At 44.1% G+C, this 20,000-nt stretch overlaps 1 protein-coding gene across 1 annotated transcript in view; it reads right to left on the bottom strand.

Moving 5' to 3' along the window:
• LOC143293695 (limbin-like) overlaps positions 1-20,000 on the bottom strand; it is a 38,738-nt gene that overhangs the window by 4,775 nt on the left and 13,963 nt on the right. Inside the window, exons 12-27 of the mRNA XM_076604869.1 lie at positions 19,698-19,778; positions 19,158-19,268; positions 18,147-18,371; positions 17,276-17,355; positions 15,659-15,818; positions 14,978-15,056; positions 14,408-14,599; positions 13,460-13,569; positions 13,002-13,099; positions 11,730-11,822; positions 8,535-8,643; positions 6,582-6,752; positions 5,661-5,762; positions 4,429-4,554; positions 3,453-3,506; positions 1,761-1,933 (exon numbers count right to left, since the gene is read on the bottom strand). Coding sequence (XP_076460984.1) covers positions 1,761-1,933; positions 3,453-3,506; positions 4,429-4,554; positions 5,661-5,762; positions 6,582-6,752; positions 8,535-8,643; positions 11,730-11,822; positions 13,002-13,099; positions 13,460-13,569; positions 14,408-14,599; positions 14,978-15,056; positions 15,659-15,818; positions 17,276-17,355; positions 18,147-18,371; positions 19,158-19,268; positions 19,698-19,778 — 1,964 coding nt within the window. The remainder of the gene's footprint in view (positions 1-1,760; positions 1,934-3,452; positions 3,507-4,428; positions 4,555-5,660; positions 5,763-6,581; positions 6,753-8,534; positions 8,644-11,729; positions 11,823-13,001; positions 13,100-13,459; positions 13,570-14,407; positions 14,600-14,977; positions 15,057-15,658; positions 15,819-17,275; positions 17,356-18,146; positions 18,372-19,157; positions 19,269-19,697; positions 19,779-20,000) is intronic.

Here is a 20,000-nt window from a genome sequence, read left to right as displayed (position 1 = left end):
TTTTTCCTTTCTTTTTTTTTCCTGCGTGCAGTTTTATTTGTTTTTCCTATCGAAGTGGATTTTTCTACAGAATTTTGCCAGGAACAACCCTTTTGTTGCCGTGGGTTCTTTTACGTGTGCTAAGTGCATGCTGCACACGGGACCTCGGTTTATCGTCTCATCCGAATGACTAGCGTCCAGCCCACCACTCAAGGTCTTGTGGAGGTGGGAGAAAATATCGGCGGCTGAGTTGTGATTCGAACCAGTGCGCTCAGATTCTCTCGCTTCCTAGGCGGACGTGTTACCTCTAGGCCATCACCCCACGTGTCTCTCTAATACAAAGTAGATATGACGTAGTGTGTATGGATTAGTGACTTTGACACCTTCATTACACTGAAACTGAAACTGACCGATGACCGACTTAAATCTATACACCGTAGATCTGTAAAGTACGTATCCATCTACCCACTTCCCACCTATCTATCTATGTACACATCTCCTACCTCGCTTACTTTCGGCATAGTAGAGAACCATAAACAGTAACAGGTCTACCGCAGGAAAGTGGGAAAAGAGATGATGAAAAGAAAACAAGAGAGGCAAGGCCTTCAAGACTCACTTGTGATACACTTAAAAAAAAAAAAAAAAAAAAAATCCAAGCTTTTTATGTATTGAGTATAATTTCAAAATGTAATGTTTAAGATGAGAAAGATCAGTTTTAAGCAAATTAAGTCCCTAGCACTAATCACAGAGTATTTTCCCTTTTTTTACTATCTGCACCAAAACATTTGCAAAATAAATAAAACTTCCATGTTTAGCAAAAGAAGTTCCTGTTTGAACAAAAAATGATAATGACTGCTCTTGTTGTTGGGTCAGAATATCAGATCAAAGTGCCAAGTTTAGAGAATACAAAAAATATAAATATAACAGTAAATGCAGTTTGCATATAATTAGGCTTCATTTTTAAATTTTTTTGTGCCCATCCCAGAGGTGCAATATTGTTTTAAACAGGATGACTAGAAAGAACTGATTTTTTCCTATTTTTATGCCTAATTTGGTGTCAACTGACAAAGTATTTGCAGAGAAAATGTCAATGTTAAAGTTTACCACGGACACACAGACACACACACACACACACACACACACACACACAGACAACCGAACACCGGGTTAAAAAAGGCGAAAGAGAAGGAAAAAAAGAAAGAGGGATCGGGAAATGATGCTAGCAGTGCGTAACGCAGAAATCCTGACAGAGGTAACAAAAGCACAACCCCTACGCTCCCCCTGAAAGAAGGTAATTTCAAAACGTTTACGTACATATTTATTTTCACACACAACCACCAGTCCGCTCATATACACAAACGCACGCATGCACGCACAAACAGAGAGAGAGAGAGAGACAGACAGACAGACAGACAGACACACACACACACACACACACACACACAAAGAAACATACACACAGAGAAATATAAACACACAGAGATACAGACAGAATCCTACATACGTATACATACACGAAACCTAATAAACCCAAAAACTTAAAAAAAAGAAAACAGGAGAAAGAGGAGATAATAAGAGACTGAATCCAGATCCCTACCGATCCCGTCCCACCTGAACTTATTTATTTATTTATTTATTTTTGGCTGCCCCATCATCAGCACCACTTCAGAGGCATTATTCCCACGCCTCTCACTGCGCTCTGTCTCAGCGCCACAGGTAGTCTACAGGCGAACTATCGGGAGTTTAGGTCGCCAGGAGGCCACACAGCAGAGGAGACCCACCTTAACTTCTCCATGGTCACCAGGTGTTTGTGCACCAGCATCATGCGGCGCACCTTGGCGGCGAACTTGCTTCCAGACTTTCCGGCCATCAGTTTCCGCATCTCCCCCTCGTGCTGAGTCAGCAGCACGCGCTCCCTCTGCTGCATTCGCTGCTCCAGTCTGGTCCTCAGTATCTGCATCACCAATGGCATCTCTTGTGGGAGAATGATTTTGTTTTGTCCCCCCCCCCCCCCCATACCCCCCGTCCCCTCCCCCTTACCCGTTTGCAATGAAGGTTAGTTTTTGAATAGTAACATTACATATATCAAGTTGCGACCGCTGCTCCAGTCTGTTACTTAGCATCTGCATCATAAGTGATATCTCTTCTGGAAGAATGATTTTGTTTTGTCACCCCCCCGCCCCCTCTCCACCTTTGCACTGAAGGTTATTATTTTTTTTTAAAGTATAATTATCACATACATTATGTTTTATCCTGCGCTCCAATCTGTTTCTCAGCATCTGCAACATCAATGGCATCTCTTCTGGAAATATGTGTGCGTATTTGTTAGGGTAGCTGTTAGATACACATGTATGTTAAAATGTATGTATGCAGTGTGTGTGTGTGTGTGTGTGTGTGTGTGTGTGTGTGTGTGTGTGTGTGTGTGTGTGTGTGTGTGTGTGTGTGTGTGTGTGTGTGTGTGTGTGTGTGGTCACATTTTGGTGTGTGTATGTAACATAGATGTAATGTTTTATGTTAACAAAAGCGTTTTTGTAAAGCACCTAGAGCAGATTTCTGGATAGTGTGCTATATATAAGTATCCATTATTATTATTTTTAATATGATTTAAACTATTTTTGTTTTGTTCCCTTCCCCTTTTGCAACGAATGTTATCTTTTAAAATGAATGCATTACATACACAATGTTGCATCCTATGCTCCAAACTACTTCTCAGCATCTGCATAAACCAATGACAGTTCTTCTGGAAGAATGATTTTGTTTTGTCCCCCCCTTTGCAACCTTTGTCATGTGTTTTTCTGTGCGTTGGACTAAACTGTGGTCTGAGAGATGGTGTGGTGTCAGTGACGAACTTGTGGATACACATTATTAATTTACAGTCGAATGAATAAAGATGCATTGTATTGTATTGTATTGTATTGTATTGAACTAAAGTTCTCTTCTTTGACAAGAGTACGGTTTGGTATCCGATTCTCTGGCTTATTTATCAGCGTCTGCACTGTCAGTGACATCTGCCCAGAGAATGATTTGTGTTGGTACTTTTCTTCCCACTTGCAACGAAAGTTCCCATCTTGGAAATATATGTCAGTACATCCCGTTACAACAAAATCAACCCAACCCAGAACGTTAATCAAACTGGGCTATTTGAGGAAAATTGCTTACTTTAAAGGCACGAACTCAAGTCGAGCTTAATGGTTTTTTTTATTGTTTTATAACAATTAGGAATGAATTATTGAAAGTGGAGTGTGTGTGTGTGTGTGTGTGTGTGTGTGTGTGTGTGTGTGTGTGTGTGTGTGTGTGTGTGTGTGTGTGTGTGTGTGTGTGTGTGTGTGTGTGTGTGTGTGATTGAAACATACAAAAGCATCCAAATGAAAGACCAGACATAAAAAAGAAAGTAGATGTTAACTATATCGATAAATGTAAGCGAAAAACGAACGCCTACTGTTAGAACACTAGAGTTTATGCTCAGAATATACCTTCTCCTGCTTTTCCCTTTGTGTTTCCATTCTTTGGTGTAAAGCCTTCGTATCCTGGAACCAGAACAGTGAAAACCATGTACACTGAGCATCACGCTGGGGTTAACATACAGAAAGAATATCGTATATATCTGAGAAGCAACAGGTGTGTGTGTGTGTGTGTGTGTGTGTGTGTGTGTGTGTGTGTGTGTGTGTGTGTGTGTGTGTGTGTGTGTGTGTGTGTGTGTGTGTGTGTGTGTGTGTGTGTGTGTTGAATTGCACTTGTTAAAGAAAGAGAGAAGAAAACACCGACACTTTGAAATGAAAGACAACACAAGAGAAGACGAGACAAATAATTTGATTTCAAGGAAAACACCTTTTAGTTCGGGTATACTTGTTTTAATCCAGTCCCTGCCAAATATATGGTATACAAGATAAAATCAAATCTATACAGTTGAGAAGAAAGGGGAAACACACACACACACACACACACACACACACACACACACACACACACACACACACACACACACACACACACATTAACCAAACCCTGAGCAGAATGAACAATTATTAATTAAGACATCCTGATGATCTAACGAAAAGAAAATAATAAGTTCAGGACATGACGTACAGATAGATAGAGAGATAGGAGAGAGAGAAGAGAGAAGAGAGAGAGAGAGAGAGAGAGAGAGAGAGAGAGAGAGAGGGGGGGGGGAGGGTAAGGAAGGAAGGGTTAGGGAAAGTTAGAGAAGGAGATGAATTTACATGAACATTATGCGGTGCTGTACAATAACAAGAGATGATTTACGCTGGTGTGCTTGTGCGTGTGGTAGTATTGCGACATAATATTTTGAGCATTTTGACGTAATATTCTGAAAAAAAAAAGCCACTCACGCAAACTATTCGTGAACAGATGACTAACTATAAACCGGATTAATTAATCATACGGTGACAAACAGCTGATGCCGCGGCAACAAAATGACCAGCCACACACCTGTTTGTGGGTGTCCAGAATTAGGTCACATTCTGGCGTGGACAGAATGCCCCGCTCGTTGAGGTCATCCATGATGTTGGCCTTCAGGTTGTTGATGGCCTTCTGCTGCTCCTCTATCTGCGTCATCTGCAAACATTGTATTGTATTGTATAGTATTGCCGGTATTGTATTGTATTATATTATATTGTATTGTACTGCATTGCATTGTAAAAACAACAACAAAAAACACATAGAAAAAAAACCACCACCACCAAAAACGGCAATATACGTAAAACATGTTACATTTCTGTAAGAGTGTGTATGTGTGCGTGACTTAAACCTGACTGAATGACACAGGAAACGAATGATGAGCGTCCAATGGCAGCTGTCAGTCGGCTCTACTCAGGTAGGCAGCCTGTTGTGCAAATGAATCCGTGTTTGTAAAACGCCTAGAGCTTGGTCTCCGACCGAGGATATGCGGTATATGAGTATCCATATCATCACCATCATTATTGTATCGTATTGTATTGCATTTGTATTTGAATTAATTGCTTTTTGTCACAATATATTTCTCTGTGTGAAGTTTTGGGTGCTCTCCTTGGGGAGAGCGTGTCGCGGACAACAGTGCAGTCGATCCACACTTTCAGTTCAAGTGCACGAAAAAAACCGTTTGTTTTGTTACGAAGGGATATGATTCTATCTCGGTGGGTGCGCTCGTAGTGTGGTGTGGTGTGGTGTGATGTGGTGTGGTGTTTGGTGGTCATAATCAGAGTTGTCTTCACCTGTATACTAATTGCTATTTTGTGTTAATAATCAGAGTTGTCTTCACCTGTATACTAATTGCTATTTTGTGTTAATAATCAGAATTGTCTCCACTTGTATTCTCATTGCTATTTGGTGATAATAATCAGAATTATCACTTGTGTACCAGTTGCTATTCGGTGATGATAATCAGAGTTGTCACCACTTGTATACCAATTGCTATTTGTTGATGATAATCAGAGTTGTCATCACTTGTATACCAATTGCTATTTGGTGATCATAATCAGAGTTGTCTTCACTTGTATACTAATTGCTATTTGGTGATCATAATCAGAGTTATCTTCACTTGTACACTAATTGCTATTTGGTGATCATAATCAGAGTTATCTTCACTTGTACACTAATTGCTATTTAGTGATCATAATCAGAGATGTCTTCACTTGTACACTAATTGCTATTTGGTGATCATAATCGGAGATGTCTTCACTTACCTCTCTGGCTTTTTCCATCTGAAGAGCAGCGATCATCGCTCCCAGTCTTTCTTCCTGGTTTTTCAGGGCCAGTGCCCTCCCTTTTTGCATTTCAATTCGGATCTGCCAACATGACACGTTCACTTGTCACCCCCTGACTGCTAAAAATAGATCAGCGTGGCAATAATTTGAAGTGTTACCTCTGAGTGCATTATCATTTGTGCGTGTGTGTGTGAGTATCTTGAACAAAAGCAATGTAGGCGCTATGGGAAAAAGTCCAGAAAAAGAATGCAATAAAGCGCAAAACAAAATAATTGCAACACGACGCCACTCAACACGACACAAACATACCGCACACAAACAACACCGAACCACACCACAATATACCACCAAACAACCACAAACACAACACCACAACCACAGCACCACACCATACCACACCACACCATACAACATCATATGACACTACACCACACCAATACCCAACACCAAACCACACCACACCACAACAACAGCACAGCACAACACAACACAACACAACACTTGCTCCGTCTTCTCAATGATGCTGAGTTGCTGCCAAAGGATGACAGTACATTCAGTTCAATTCCATTCCAATGCAGTACAGTACAGTACAGTACAACGCAACACAATACAACACCATACCACACCTCACCATACCACACCACACCTTATCACACCACACCTTGTAACACCACATCACACCACACCATACCACGCCACACTACAACACACTATACAAATCACACCTTATAACACCACACCACACCACACCACACTTTATAACACCACACACCACCACAACACACCACACAACCACAACACACCACACAACCACAACACACCTTTTCGCACCACACCACACAACAACACAACAACACCGCACCGCACAACACCACAGCACACAACACCACATCACACCACCTGTTCCAGCTCCTCATCAATGTTGAGTTGCTGCCCTTGCAGTACGGCCAGTCGCTGTTGGGCGTGTCTCTTCATCATCTGCACACTGGCCCGATGGCTGGCCTCGTCCTCTCCCTCCTCGTCGTCATCGTCATCAGGCCGCCTGTTTCTCGCTGATGCCTTGCGCTGTTTCTGTAACGTGCACAAGCCAAGTGAGCGTTTCTGCATTTATTCATTCATTTAGTTGGTTAGTTAGTTATTCATTAATGTATGTATGTATGTATGTATGTATGTATGTATGTATGTATGTATGTATTCACTTACTTATTAGTTCATTTGATAAGTTGTTTATGAATTTGTTTGTATTCATTTGTTCATGTATTATCTACTTATTCATTTGATAAGTTGTTTATCTTATTTACCAATCTATTTATTGACGTATTTGTTATTGATGTATTGTTATTCATTTATTCTATTCATTCATTTATTTATTTCCCTGTTCATGTGTTTTATCTGTTCATATAGCTATTTCTGTACAGTTGTTTATTGATTTATTCATGTGGCTGTTTATTTCTCTATGGATTGATTAATTGATAAAAAAAAAACACAACAAAAAAAAAAAACCCGAATTCGTTTGTTCACGGCCTGTCATCGGATGTGACACCGATTGTTATTGTAGTGTAAGTCTTTCACATTAAAAAACACACACAAAAAAACCCAAACAAACAAAAACAAAACAAAAAACAAAGCAAAAAAACATTGCCAGACCGTATCTGAGTCCAGGCACGTTCAACAGAGATGAAAATATAACTGAAGATAGAACTCAGAAGAAGTAAACGCACATACAAACAACAGTATAAAGGACCGATAACAATAATAATAATATTGATGATGATGATAATAATAATAATGATACTACTACTACTACTACTGTACATTTATACAGCACCCTTTCTCACTAAGAGCTCAGGGCGCTTTACATGAAATAAAAATATTACAAGTAACATAAAACATTCATGGCCACTCTTTCTCAACCTCCCCCCCCACACACACACACACTCCCACTCCGTCTCCCACTCTACATACATCCAAAGTGACTTGACATGGGTGGTGTTGGAGAAAAGGAAGCTGAGAGTACTTAGTCTTTAGTGATGAGCGAAAAGCAGAAATAGAATCAGATGCACGGATATGATAAGGAAGGTTGTTCCAGATGTGAGGAGCAGCAAAGAAGAAAGAACGTTCACCATAGGTTCTTGTATTGACGCGAGGAAGTTTGAAAAGGTAACCGTCAGATGAAGAGCGGAGATCTCTTGTGGGAGTGTAAACACTGATAAGATCAGAAAGATTAGTAGGTCCTGCGGAGTGGAAAGCAGAATAGCAGAGACACGCAACTTTGTATTTGATTCTCACTTCAGTCGGGAGCCAATGTGGAGTGCGGAGGTGAGGAGAAATGTGATCAGTATGTGGGACTCTGAGAGTCAGACGGGCAGCAGCAGCAGCAGCAACAACAACAACAACAATAATAATAATAATAATAATAATAACAATCATCATCATCATCATCATCATGAGAATCTTCATCATCATCATTATCGTTGTCATCGTCGTCATCGTCATCATCACCATCACCACCACCACCATCATCATCATCATGAGAATCTTCATCATCATCATTATCGTTATCATCGTCGTCGTCGTCATCATCACCATCACCACCACCACCATCATCATCATCATCATCATGAGAATCTTCATCATCATCATTATCGTTATCATCGTCGTCGTCGTCATCATCACCATCACCACCACCACCACCATCATCATCATCATGATGAGAATCTTCATCATCATCATTATCGTTATCATCGTCGTCGTCGTCATCATCACCATCACCACCATCGTCATCATCTTCATCATCATCATCATACAATACCCCCCAAACTGTCCAGACGCCCTCACACAGTCTGCACTCACGGTCAGTTCGGTCCGTTGCTGTGCCTGCAGCACGGCCATCTGCTGGGCTCGTTTCTGCTTCAGACGTTCCTCCAGAGACCGCTGCTGCCTCAGCTTGTTCAGCGTTAGGCTGCAACCCCGTGTGTGTGTGTGTGTGTGTGTGTGTGTGTGTGTGTGTGTGTGTGTGTGTGTGTGTGTGTGTGTGTGTGTGTGTGTGTGTGTGTGTAAAGTGAGACCAAGTGGATCGTCACACGTCTGGTGATGGTGGTGGTGGTGGTGGTGGTAATGATGATGGTGATGGTGGTGGTGGTGTTGTGATGGTGGTGGTGGTGTTGTGATGGTGGTGATGGAAGTGGTGGCGATGTGGTAGTGTTGCTGATGGTGATGGTGTTGGTGGTGTGGTGATGGTGATGGTGGTAATGATGATGGTGATGGAAGTGGTGGCGATGTGGTAGTGTTGATGATGGTGATGGTGTTGGTGGTGTGGTGATGGTGATGGTGGTAATGATGATGGTGATGGTGGTGGTGGTTTGGTGATGGTGTTGATGGTGTTGTGATGGTGGTGATGATGATGGAGGTGATGGTGCTGGAGGTTATGGTAGTGATTGTGATGGTGATGGTGGTGGTGGTGGTGATGGTGGTATTGGTTGTGGTGCTGTGATGGTGTTGGTGGTTTGGTGATGGTGTTGATGGTGTTGTGATGGTGGTGATGATGATGGAGGTGATGGTGCTGGAGGTTATGGTAGTGATTGTGATGGTGATGGTGGTGGTGGTGGTGGTGGTGATGGTGGTAATAGTGGTGGTGCTGTGATGGTGTTGGTGGTGTGGTGATGGTGAAGGTGGTGAAGGTGGTGATGATGATGGAGGTGATGGTGCTGAAGGTTATGGTAGTGATTGTGATGGTGATGGTGATGGTGGTGGTGATGGTGGTATTGGTTGTGGTGCTGTGATGGTGTTGGTGGTGTGGTGATGGTGATGGTGAAGGTGGTGAAGGTGGTGATGATGATGGAGGTGATGGTGCTGAAGGTTATGGTAGTGATTGTGATGGTGATGGTGATGGTGGTGGTGATGGTGGTATTGGTTGTGGTGCTGTGATGGTGTTGGTGGTGTGGTGATGGTGATGGTGAAGGTGGTGAAGGTGGTGATGATGATGGAGGTGATGGTGCTGAAGGTTATGGTAGTGATTGTGATGGTGATGGTGATGGTGGTGGTGATGGTGGTATTGGTTGTGGTGCTGTGATGGTGTTGGTGGTGTGGTGATGGTGATGGTGAAGGTGGTGAAGGTGGTGATGATGATGGAGGTGATGGTGCTGAAGGTTATGGTAGTGATTGTGATGGTGATGGTGATGGTGGTGGTGATGGTGGTATTGGTTGTGGTGCTGTGATGGTGTTGGTGGTGTGGTGATGGTGATGGTGAAGGTGGTGATGGTGGTGATGATGATGGAGGTGATGGTGCTGGAGGTTATGGTAGTGATTGTGATGGTGATGGTGATGGTGGTGGTGATGGTGGTATTGGTTGTGGTGCTGTGATGGTGTTGGTGGTGTGGTGATGGTGAAGGTGGTGATGGTGGTGATGATGATGGAGGTGATGGTGCTGAAGGTTATGGTAGTGATTGTGATGGTGATGGTGGTGGTGATGGTGGTAATGATAGTGGTGACGATGGCAGTGATGATGATGGTGGTTGTGATTATGGTGATGGTGATGTAGTGATGGTAATGGTAATCGTGGTGATGATGATGATGATGGAGATTATGGTAGTGGTTGTGATGGTGATGGTGGTGATAATGATGGTGATGATAGTGGTGATGATGGTTGTGATGATGATGCTGGTGGTGATGATGGTGATGGTGGTGGTGATGATGATGGTGGTGATGTCGATGTAGTGATGATGATGGAGGTTATGGTAGTGATTGTGATAGTGATGGCGGTGGTGGTGATGGTAATGGTGGTGGCGGTGATGACGACGGTGGTGGTGGTGGTGATGATGATGATGGTGATGGTGATGGTAATGGTGGTAGTGCTGCTGCTGCTGCTGCTGCTGCTGCTGATAATAGTGATGATGATGATAAGTATGGAGAGGAGGTGGAGGACGATGATGAGGTAGGAGATGTTTTATGATAGGAAAGTGGAAAGATAGGCTGCACTCCAGTCAACTATTGATTCTTTTTACAAGAACAAGCGAAAAGGCCCTTGCTGCAATTGTTCTGACCGCTTCCTGTGTGTTCTAGCTGAAAGTAATTTCAAAAGATTATCTTGGTCTCTCATCCTTCAGAATCAGTCAGGCATACATGCGAATGTCTGGTGTGAAAGCGATTTGATTTGTCTATGGACAAGATTCAGTGCTATGTAAATCCTCCTCCTTCTTCTTTTTCTTCTTTCGTAATGATCGAGAATAAGTTTGTTTTATGTTCGGTTGATCACTGTCTCTTTCTATTTTACTCCCCCATAATAGTTTACAACTCCATACATATTTCTCTGTAACCGTATAAAACGTTAATCAAACGACCAGCAAATAGGTATATTTGAACCGACCCATACAATCAGCTGCTTAGTCAGGTAAGAGATTCTCATATGCTACTGGTAACCATGTAACCCAGTACTACCTGCCGAAAATGGGGAGGAAACTCGACAACAAAATCCGATCCGCATAGGGATGACCTCTGCCAGATTTGACCTGCCCAAAACAGACCGCTTGAACAATTCTTCCTGGCGCTCCGGTAACAGATTTGAAGGAGGAGGTAGTAGAAACTGCATGCACGAGTGCCACTGACGTGTGCTTCTCTAGTTTACATGGCGAACGTGTTAATACATTCACAACAGTTGCATATTGATGTGAAATTCCCCACTTTTGAGTCAAGCTTTGGCAGAAGCAAAACTCCAGCGCTTCTGAGGGACACACACACACACACACACACACACACACACACAGAGGGAAAGAGAAAGAGAGAATACAAGAGACAGACAGAGAGGGAACAGGGCGAGAGAAAAGAGAGAGAGAGAGAGAGACAGAGAGAGACAGAGACAGAGAGACAGAGACAGAGAGACAGAGACAGAGAGAGAGGAGGGGAACAGGGTGAGAGAGGGGCGAGGACAGAGAAGAGAGAGAGAGAGAGAGAGGGAGGGAGGGAGTGAGGCAGGGAAGAGACAGAGACGGAAAAATAAACAGGGACACAGATCGACTGTCAGGAAGACAGACAGACAGACAGAGGGAGTACCTGTTTTCCAGCAGCACCATCTGTTTCTCGTGTTCCTTCATCACTCTGTCCCTCTCTGCCTCAGACATGGACAGTTGGCTGTTCACCAGTTTCCTGTGTCACACACATGTTGTATTGTATTGTGTTGGTGTTGTGTTGTGTTGTAAGGTGCTACAACACCTTGCTGTATGGCAGTGAGGCGTGGACCACACATGCTCGTCAGGAGAAAAGGCTCAATACCTTCCACCTGAGAAGCCTACGGCGCATACTCAGCATCTCCTGGCAAGACAAAGTGACAAACACCGAAGTCCTGACTCGCGCTGGCCTCCCGACCATGTATACCATGCTGAGACAGCGTCGGCTGCGCTGGCTGGGCCACGTTCGCCGCATGGAAGATGGTCGCATCCCAAAAGACATCCTTTATGGAGAGCTCGCCATGGGGCAGAGAAGCATGGGCCGCCCACAGCTGAGATACAAAGACGTTTGCAAACGTGACATGAAGGCACTTGAGATCAACACTGAGTCCTAGGAGGACCTTGCAGAGGACCGCAACAGATGGAGAAGCACTCTCAAGAATCAGCTACGGATTGGTGAGGACAAACTGTCAGCTGCTGCAGCAGAAAAGCGAGCTCTCAGAAAAGGGACGGCAGCCGACAGACCAGCATCATGATGTGTTGTGCTGTGGTGTGCTGTGTTGTGTTGTGTTGCATCATATTGTATTGTGTTGTGTTGTGTTTTGCTGTGCTGTGCTGTGTTGTGTTGTGTTGCATCATATTGTATTGTGTTGTGCTTTGCTGTACTGTGCTGTGTTGTGTTGTGTTGAGTCGTGTTGCATCATAACTGTATTGTGTTGTGTTTTGCTGTACTGTGCTGTGTTGTGTTGTGTTGCATCATATTGTATTGTGTTGTGCTTTGCTGTACTGTGCTGTGTTGTGTTGTGTTGAGTCGTGTTGCATCATAATTGTATTGTGTTGTGTTTTGCTGTACTGTGCTGTGTTGTGTTGTGTTGAGTCGTGTTGCATCATAACTGTATTGTGTTGTGCTTTGCTGTACTGTGCTGTGTTGTGTTGTGTTGAGTCGTGTTGCATCATAATTGTATTGTGTTGTGTTTTGCTGCACTGTGCTGTGTTGTGTTGTGTTGTGTTGCATCATAATTGTATTGTGTTGTTTTTTGCTGTGCTGTGCAGTGCTGTGCTGTGTTTCGTTTTGCTGTGCTATACTGTGCTGTGCTGTGCTGTGCTGTGCTATATTGTACTGTATGGTATTGTACTGAATCAAGCAGGGCTGACTCACTCCACGATCTCTGCCTCGTGTTGTCGCAGCTCCTCCTGTTCCTGACGCTCCATCTCCCGCCTCTTGGCCGCCTCCCTCCTCCTGCGCGCCAGCTCCTCCTGTCAATAACCACCATTTCCTTTCCTCTCTAACACACTCGTGCTTTATCTTATTTTATTTTATTTATCACTATCATTTTTAAAAACGTCTGAAGATGTGGTGAAAACGGTGGCACATATACACTTACACACGCATGCACGAACACACTACACACACACACACACACACACACACACACACACACAAACACGCCCCCCCCCCCCGCACCTCCCCGCCCCCGACCACCCGCCCCCCCCCCCCTCCGACCACACACACATAGTACCGAGTACGGGATTCAATTCCGTGCGCTCAGATTCTCTCACCTCCGAATTGAGTGAACGCGTCACTACTGGGCCGCTACACCACGTGTTCATGCCTACCTTAAGGTTGTTTTCCTGTCTCTGTCTGTTCTTCTGCTGTGTCTGCAGAAGGTTCTGCGTCTCTTCCTGGTGTTTCTTCATCAGGGCAGCCACCGTCTTCTCCGTCATACCTGCTCAGCACATGGGAGACGATGAATGATTTGAACGTGTGTGTTTCTTTTAACTGTGTTTGGGTGTGAGGAAGTGGTAGAGGAGGTGGAAGAACTGGAGGACCTGCACAACGACGACGATGACGACGACGACGACGAAAGAAGAAGAAGAAGAAAGAGAAGAACAAGAAGAGGAAGAAGAAGAAAGAGAGCAGGGATATGAAGAAGAAGAAGAGGAGTAGGAGGATGAAGAGGATGAGCAGAAGAAGAACAACAGCAACAGCAGCAGCAACAACAATAATAACTAGAACAAGAGCAAAAAGAACAAAAAGCAGATAGGGGAGCAGGCGGTAAAGGAGGAGGAGGAGGAGCAGGAGAACAATAACAAGAACAAGAACAAGAAGAACAAAGAGCAGGGGGAAGAGGATGTGGATGCAGACGAGGACGAGACCAGAAAAGAAAGGGGGGGGGGGGGGGGGGGGGGGGGGGGGGGGGGGAATCAGGAGGAAGAAGAGGATGACAACATGAATACGAACAACAAGAACATGAACAAGAAAACACAAAAATCAGGAGGAGAAGATAGATAAGACGAGGTGGAGGAGGAGGGAAGGGAGGATGAGTAGGCGGAAGAGCAAGAAGAAGAGTAGGAGGATTAAAAGAAGAATAAGGACAAAGAGTAAGGAGGAAAAACAACACAAGAAGAAGAAGAAATAATCAGAACCACAAGAAGCAGAAGAAGAAGAACAACAACAAGAAGAACAAGGACAAGAACAAGAAGAAATAACGAGACCACAAGAAGAAGAAGAAGAAGAAGAAGAAATAACAAGAACCACAAGAACAAGACCACCAACAACAGGACCTTCCGACGTCATCCTCTGCCGTGTGTCCTCCAGAACGAGGTCCATCTTGTCCTGGGCTTGCTGGGCCAACTCCTGCCGGAGTGCCGACAGCTTCTGGGCGTGGTCAGCATCCAGCTGGTTCTCCAGGTTAGCCACCTCCAGGCGGTGCTGGGACCTCAGCTTTAGCTGGCCTTCCACGTAAGACACTGGGTCTAGATGGGAGTTGAGGGGTGGGGATTCAGGGGTTTACAAAGAGTAAAATGTACAGTATGTTATGAATCGTTTTTATACGTGTTTAATATTGTGTTATGCAACTCTGTTCGCTGAATATACTCTCACATACAGACATACACAGACGCACACGCACAGACACACATAGACATATAGACATACACACACACACAAACACACAGCCGCACACACACAAACACACAGCAGCACACACACACGCAGACACACACAGACACAGACACACACACATAATATGATATTATATATATATATCACGAGTTTTCGTCCCACTAAATCATGTCGAAATCGATTTTTAAGTGGATACGATCTTTTGGGGGCAGGCACTGACAGAAACTTACCCACTGGCTCCTCTGACTCTGATTGTTTGGAGTCTTTTTTGTTTTCGAATTCCAGGATTTCTGTTTTGTGTTTCTTGATCTGAAAAAAAAAAAAAAAAACCCGAAAAAATTCGTACTGCCAGGGGCGTTGAGTTATGTGTACAGACGTTCGTTAATGAACGACTGGTTGGTTATTTTAAATATCAATCATAAGGGCATATTGTGAAACACGACTCTACTTAAAAAAGAACATTACTCATGCATTTCCGAATCAGGCCATCGAATGCGAGGCATTGAAGTCTTTTAGATATCTTGCTTTCTGATTGATTATGTTATCGGAAATTTCTCGTCATTGTTAAAATATTCTGAATATTTTACTTCACAGTCAAGTTCAACATTTCTTTTCAACTTTGTAGCTAATATTGTTTGGAATTTTCGCTCCTCTGTAGGTATACATCGATTTTTGTTTTCGTCGAAAACAACACGAATAGACTTTAAACTGAAGAACACACACATACACACACGCGCTCGCGCACGCACGCACGCACTCACACACACACACACACACACACACACACACACACACACACACACACACACACACACACATACACACACACACACACACACGTACATACGCACGTCCACACAGGCATATAGCAACAACAACAGCAACAACAACCAAACACAAAACAACATTACCAATTCCCCAAGCTGGGTGACTTTGGCCTGCGAGAGTTCCTTGTGTAGTTCAGCTTCCTGGCTCTCCTTGGCCGACTCCATGTGGGTCTTGATGTTGAGGGCCTGGGCCTTCAGCTCCTCGATCCACTCCTCTGACTGCTCCCCCGTCACCACACTGCTCCTGCAGCCATGTCAAAGTCAAGGTTTTATTCCAGAAAACACCCCCGAAAACGGAGTACGGCTGACTACATGGCGGGGGTAAAAACGGTCATGCACGTAAAAGCCCACTCGTGTCCACAAACGAAGAGGAAGCATAATTATAATAAGCATAACTGAAACTATGCGTAATTGGAATTTATTATCTGAAGGGAGAAGCAGCTGTTTTAAATTGACACAAACAAACTGCATAAACATTAACTGAGATAATGTGTATGGGAAATATAGCCGAGTAGGGAAGTAATTTTTCGATGATTTTGCATAATATACATACATATACATCTCTCTCTCTCTCTCTCTCTCTCTCTCTCTCTCTCTCTCTCTCTCTCTCTCTCTATATATATATATATATATATATATACATATATATTTGTATTTCATTTTATCACAGCAGATTTCTCTGTGTGAAATTCGGGCTGCTCTCCCGGGGGAGAACGCGTCGCTACACTACAGCGCCACCCATTTTGTTGTATTTTTTCCTGCGTGCAGTTTTATTTGTTTTTCCTATGGAAGTGGATTTTTCTACAGAATTTTGCCAGGAACAACCCTTTTGTTGCCGTGGGTTCTTTTACGTGCGCTAAGTGCATGCTGCACACGTGACCTCGGTTTATCGCCTCATCCGAATGACTAGCGTCCAGACCACCACTCAAGGTCTAGTGGAGGGGGAGAAAATATCGGCGGCTGAGCCGTGATTCGAACCAGCGCGCTCAGATTCTCTCGCTTCCAGTGTGTGTGTGTGTGTGTGTGTGTGTGTGTGTGTGTGTGTGTGTGTGTGTGTGTGTGTGTGTGTGTGTGTGTGTGTGTGTGTGTGTGTGTGTGTGTGTGTGAAATATTTTTTCTTTACAATGTCAACGAAATTGTTTTAATCTTTGTGATAAACACACCAGAGAAGTATATAGAGTTTGACTGTGTAGTTGTGTAGGTATGTGTGTGTAGGTAGTTGAGTGGTTGTGTGGGTTTATAGGTGTGTGGTTGTGTGGATGTGTGATGGTTTGTAATGTGTGTAGATGTTTAGATGTGTGGATGTGCGGCTATATAGGTGTATCGGTTTGTGGGTGAACGGAGTGTGTGTGTGTGTGTGTGTGTGTGTGTGTGTGTGTGGTTTCAGTTCCAAAGAGAGAGCGTTGACGTATATCATATGTTCATTTTTTGTTTCGTTTTCTTTTGTAACTGTTTTTTAAATATGGTCTCGTTTCTCTGATGTAAAGCTAACACAAATGAAAAGGAACATAGGCTTGGAGGCACGAAAACACACATGCATACACACACACACACACACACACACACACACACACACACACACACACACACACACACACACACACACACACACACACACACACACACACACACACACACACACACACACACACAGGAGAGAGAGACACTGAGAGAGAGGGTGGTGAAAGCATAACAGTTTACCTTCTACCCTTATTAAGAAACGAAACAATATGGGCAGCTTGTAAATTCAGAAGGTCAGTGTGGTCATCTTCTTGCGTCTCCTGAAAGAAAAAAAAGAATGTTATTCTTTAGCCTTTCTGTCTGTCTGTCTCATTCTACAGTCAAAGCCTACCCCGTAACCCCATCTCTCTCTTCTCACCCCGCATTTTTATTCTTACATCAAGCCATCAGGTCACAGTGAAAATGAAATGATAATGTTCACACAATGTTCGCCCCCTCCACTCCCCCCCCCCCCTCAACCCCCTCACCCCCTGTCTAATACAACTTTTCGAATGGAAAGACGTAAAATTGAAGACGACTACTACTACTACTACTACTACTGCTGCTTCTTCTTCTTCTTCTTCTTCTTCTTCTTCTTCTTCCACTTGACGACCAACATCAGTATGTTGATGGAACTGTCGTGTTATAGGAGGTTGCTGTTGGGCGCAATTCAGCTGGGCCACGAGATGGGGCGCAGTCCACAGTTGTGTTCGCATGTCCAGCTAGGCCAGTCCGGCTGCCGTAGCGGTCCCCGAGAATACACCCACAACTACTAATACTACTCCTACTCCTACTACCCCCCGCCCCCCATATATATACATCTCTCTCTCTCTCTCTCTCTCTCTCTCTCTCTATATATATATATATATATATATCTATCTATGTATATATAATTCTGATCATAGATATGAGAGAGATACCAGAGACAGATACACAGAAGCAGATACACAGACAGACAGATACAGACAGACACAGACAAACAGACAGACAGAGGCGCAGACAGACAGACAGATGCAAACAGACAGATAGAGACACAGACAGACAGACAGACAGACAGAGACAGACAACTCACGCTCATCTGCGCGAGACCCCGTCTCCGGGCCAGTTTCTCCTCCAGAGCCATGCGCTGTCGCGAGATCTCGTCGTCGTACATCCGGTGCACCGCTTCCTGTTGCCTCTTGTACTCCTTCCTCAGCCAATCGGCTTTCTCCGCGTCCAGCTGACCCCGGCTGTTGACCTCCGCGATCACGTTCTGCTGGAGCTCTTTGATGCCCATCCTCTTCCGGATGGCGAACTCCTGCCAAGGGGTGTGGGAATGTCGTGGATTGAATGAATGAATGAATGAATTAAGCAAGGAAGGAAGGAAGGAAGAAAGGAAGAGAGGAAGGAAGGAAGGAAGGAAGGAAGGGAGGAAGGGGGAAAGGAAGGAAGGAAGGAAGGAAGGAAGGGAGGAAGGAGGGAGGAAGGAAGGAAGGAAGGAAGAATCTGTGCCTTTTTTTCGGATTCGTACTGAATGGCGTATCTTTGAATATAGACTGTGAGGTGTTGTTTCTTAGATCTAGGTGTAAGTGAGTTACGCGTTATCAGATTAAGAATTTTGGCCGGTTCATGTGTGTATGTACCTTCTTACCTATCTACTATCTATATAAATGCGTTTCTTTCATCATTATCACCAACATTATTCTTTGTTTCAACATCGCGTCAACATCACTGCTGTCGTCGTCGTCGTCGACGTAGCTGTCATCATCACCATCTTCCTCCTCCACTGCCACCACCACCACCACCACCACCACCACCTCTTCTTCGTCATTCACTTTCTCCAACGTCAGTCATATCCTTCTTCTCCTCCTTCCCACCCCCGTCCCCCATCCTCTCATTTGTAGCAACAGTGATGGTCCTGAGTGAATAGAGTAAGTAATACCGTATTCCTTCACAGACCTGTCCAGCTCCATCGGGCTCAGAACAGAACATGACGGGTGTGCATGTACACACACACACACACACACACACACACACACACACACACACACACACACACACACACACACACACACACACACACACACGGTCCTTTCGGTTTGACCTTTCTCAGCTTCTCTGCCGCTTCGTTCTGCTCCAGAGCCAAGGTGAAGGTCAGCTCGCCATCCTCCATCTCGTGCTGCCGGTTGATGAGCTTCATGAGGCTTTCTCGCTCCTGTGGCAACAAAGGTGGAATAATAAATGTATATGTAGGTCTCTCTCTCTGTACACACACACACACACACACACACACACACACACACACACACACACACACACACACACACACACACACACACACACACACACACACACACACACACGCACACACACTGGCATTTTTGCGTCTTTGTCAAAGACTAACAATACAGGGTACACGTGGTTCTGAAATTGTTCCGTACCCGGAAGATGCAGCACTTAATGGGATCTGTGATGCATATGCACTGTGCGATGCGATGCGATGCTTCTCTCGCAATAGTTAAAGTTCGATTGCACTGTGTGCCAGTTGAAATAAAAAAAAATAATCAAACTAATAATAATCAATTTCCAGATGCAGCAGGAAATAGAAAAATACATATATAAATCAGTGCACAGATGGTGGTACCTTTTCTGACAGTTCCTTGGTGGCTTCAGTGGTCTCTTGTTTCTGTTTGCGGTGCTTCTGCAGGAGTTCGGCCAGTTTCTCCTGGGGCAATATATGATACATTGTTCCAACACAACAACAACAACAACAATAACAAGAGCAGCAGCAGCAGCAGCAGCAGCAACAGAATAGCCATGTTGTCAGTCTCCTCACACATTTTCGTAATGAGTAAGTTTGGACATATTGGAAACACGTTCTCGTTATTCTGACCGTCTGGCTGTGTTTTATTCTTAAGTTATCATTGTTGTGAGCTTGTATGATGCC

Source organism: Babylonia areolata, chromosome 19, assembly GCF_041734735.1.
Source record: "Babylonia areolata isolate BAREFJ2019XMU chromosome 19, ASM4173473v1, whole genome shotgun sequence".
NCBI classification, from domain to species: domain Eukaryota; kingdom Metazoa; phylum Mollusca; class Gastropoda; order Neogastropoda; family Buccinidae; genus Babylonia; species Babylonia areolata.
The sequence above is the reverse complement of the archived record's forward strand: the minus strand, read 5'-3'. Positions and strand labels throughout refer to the sequence as shown.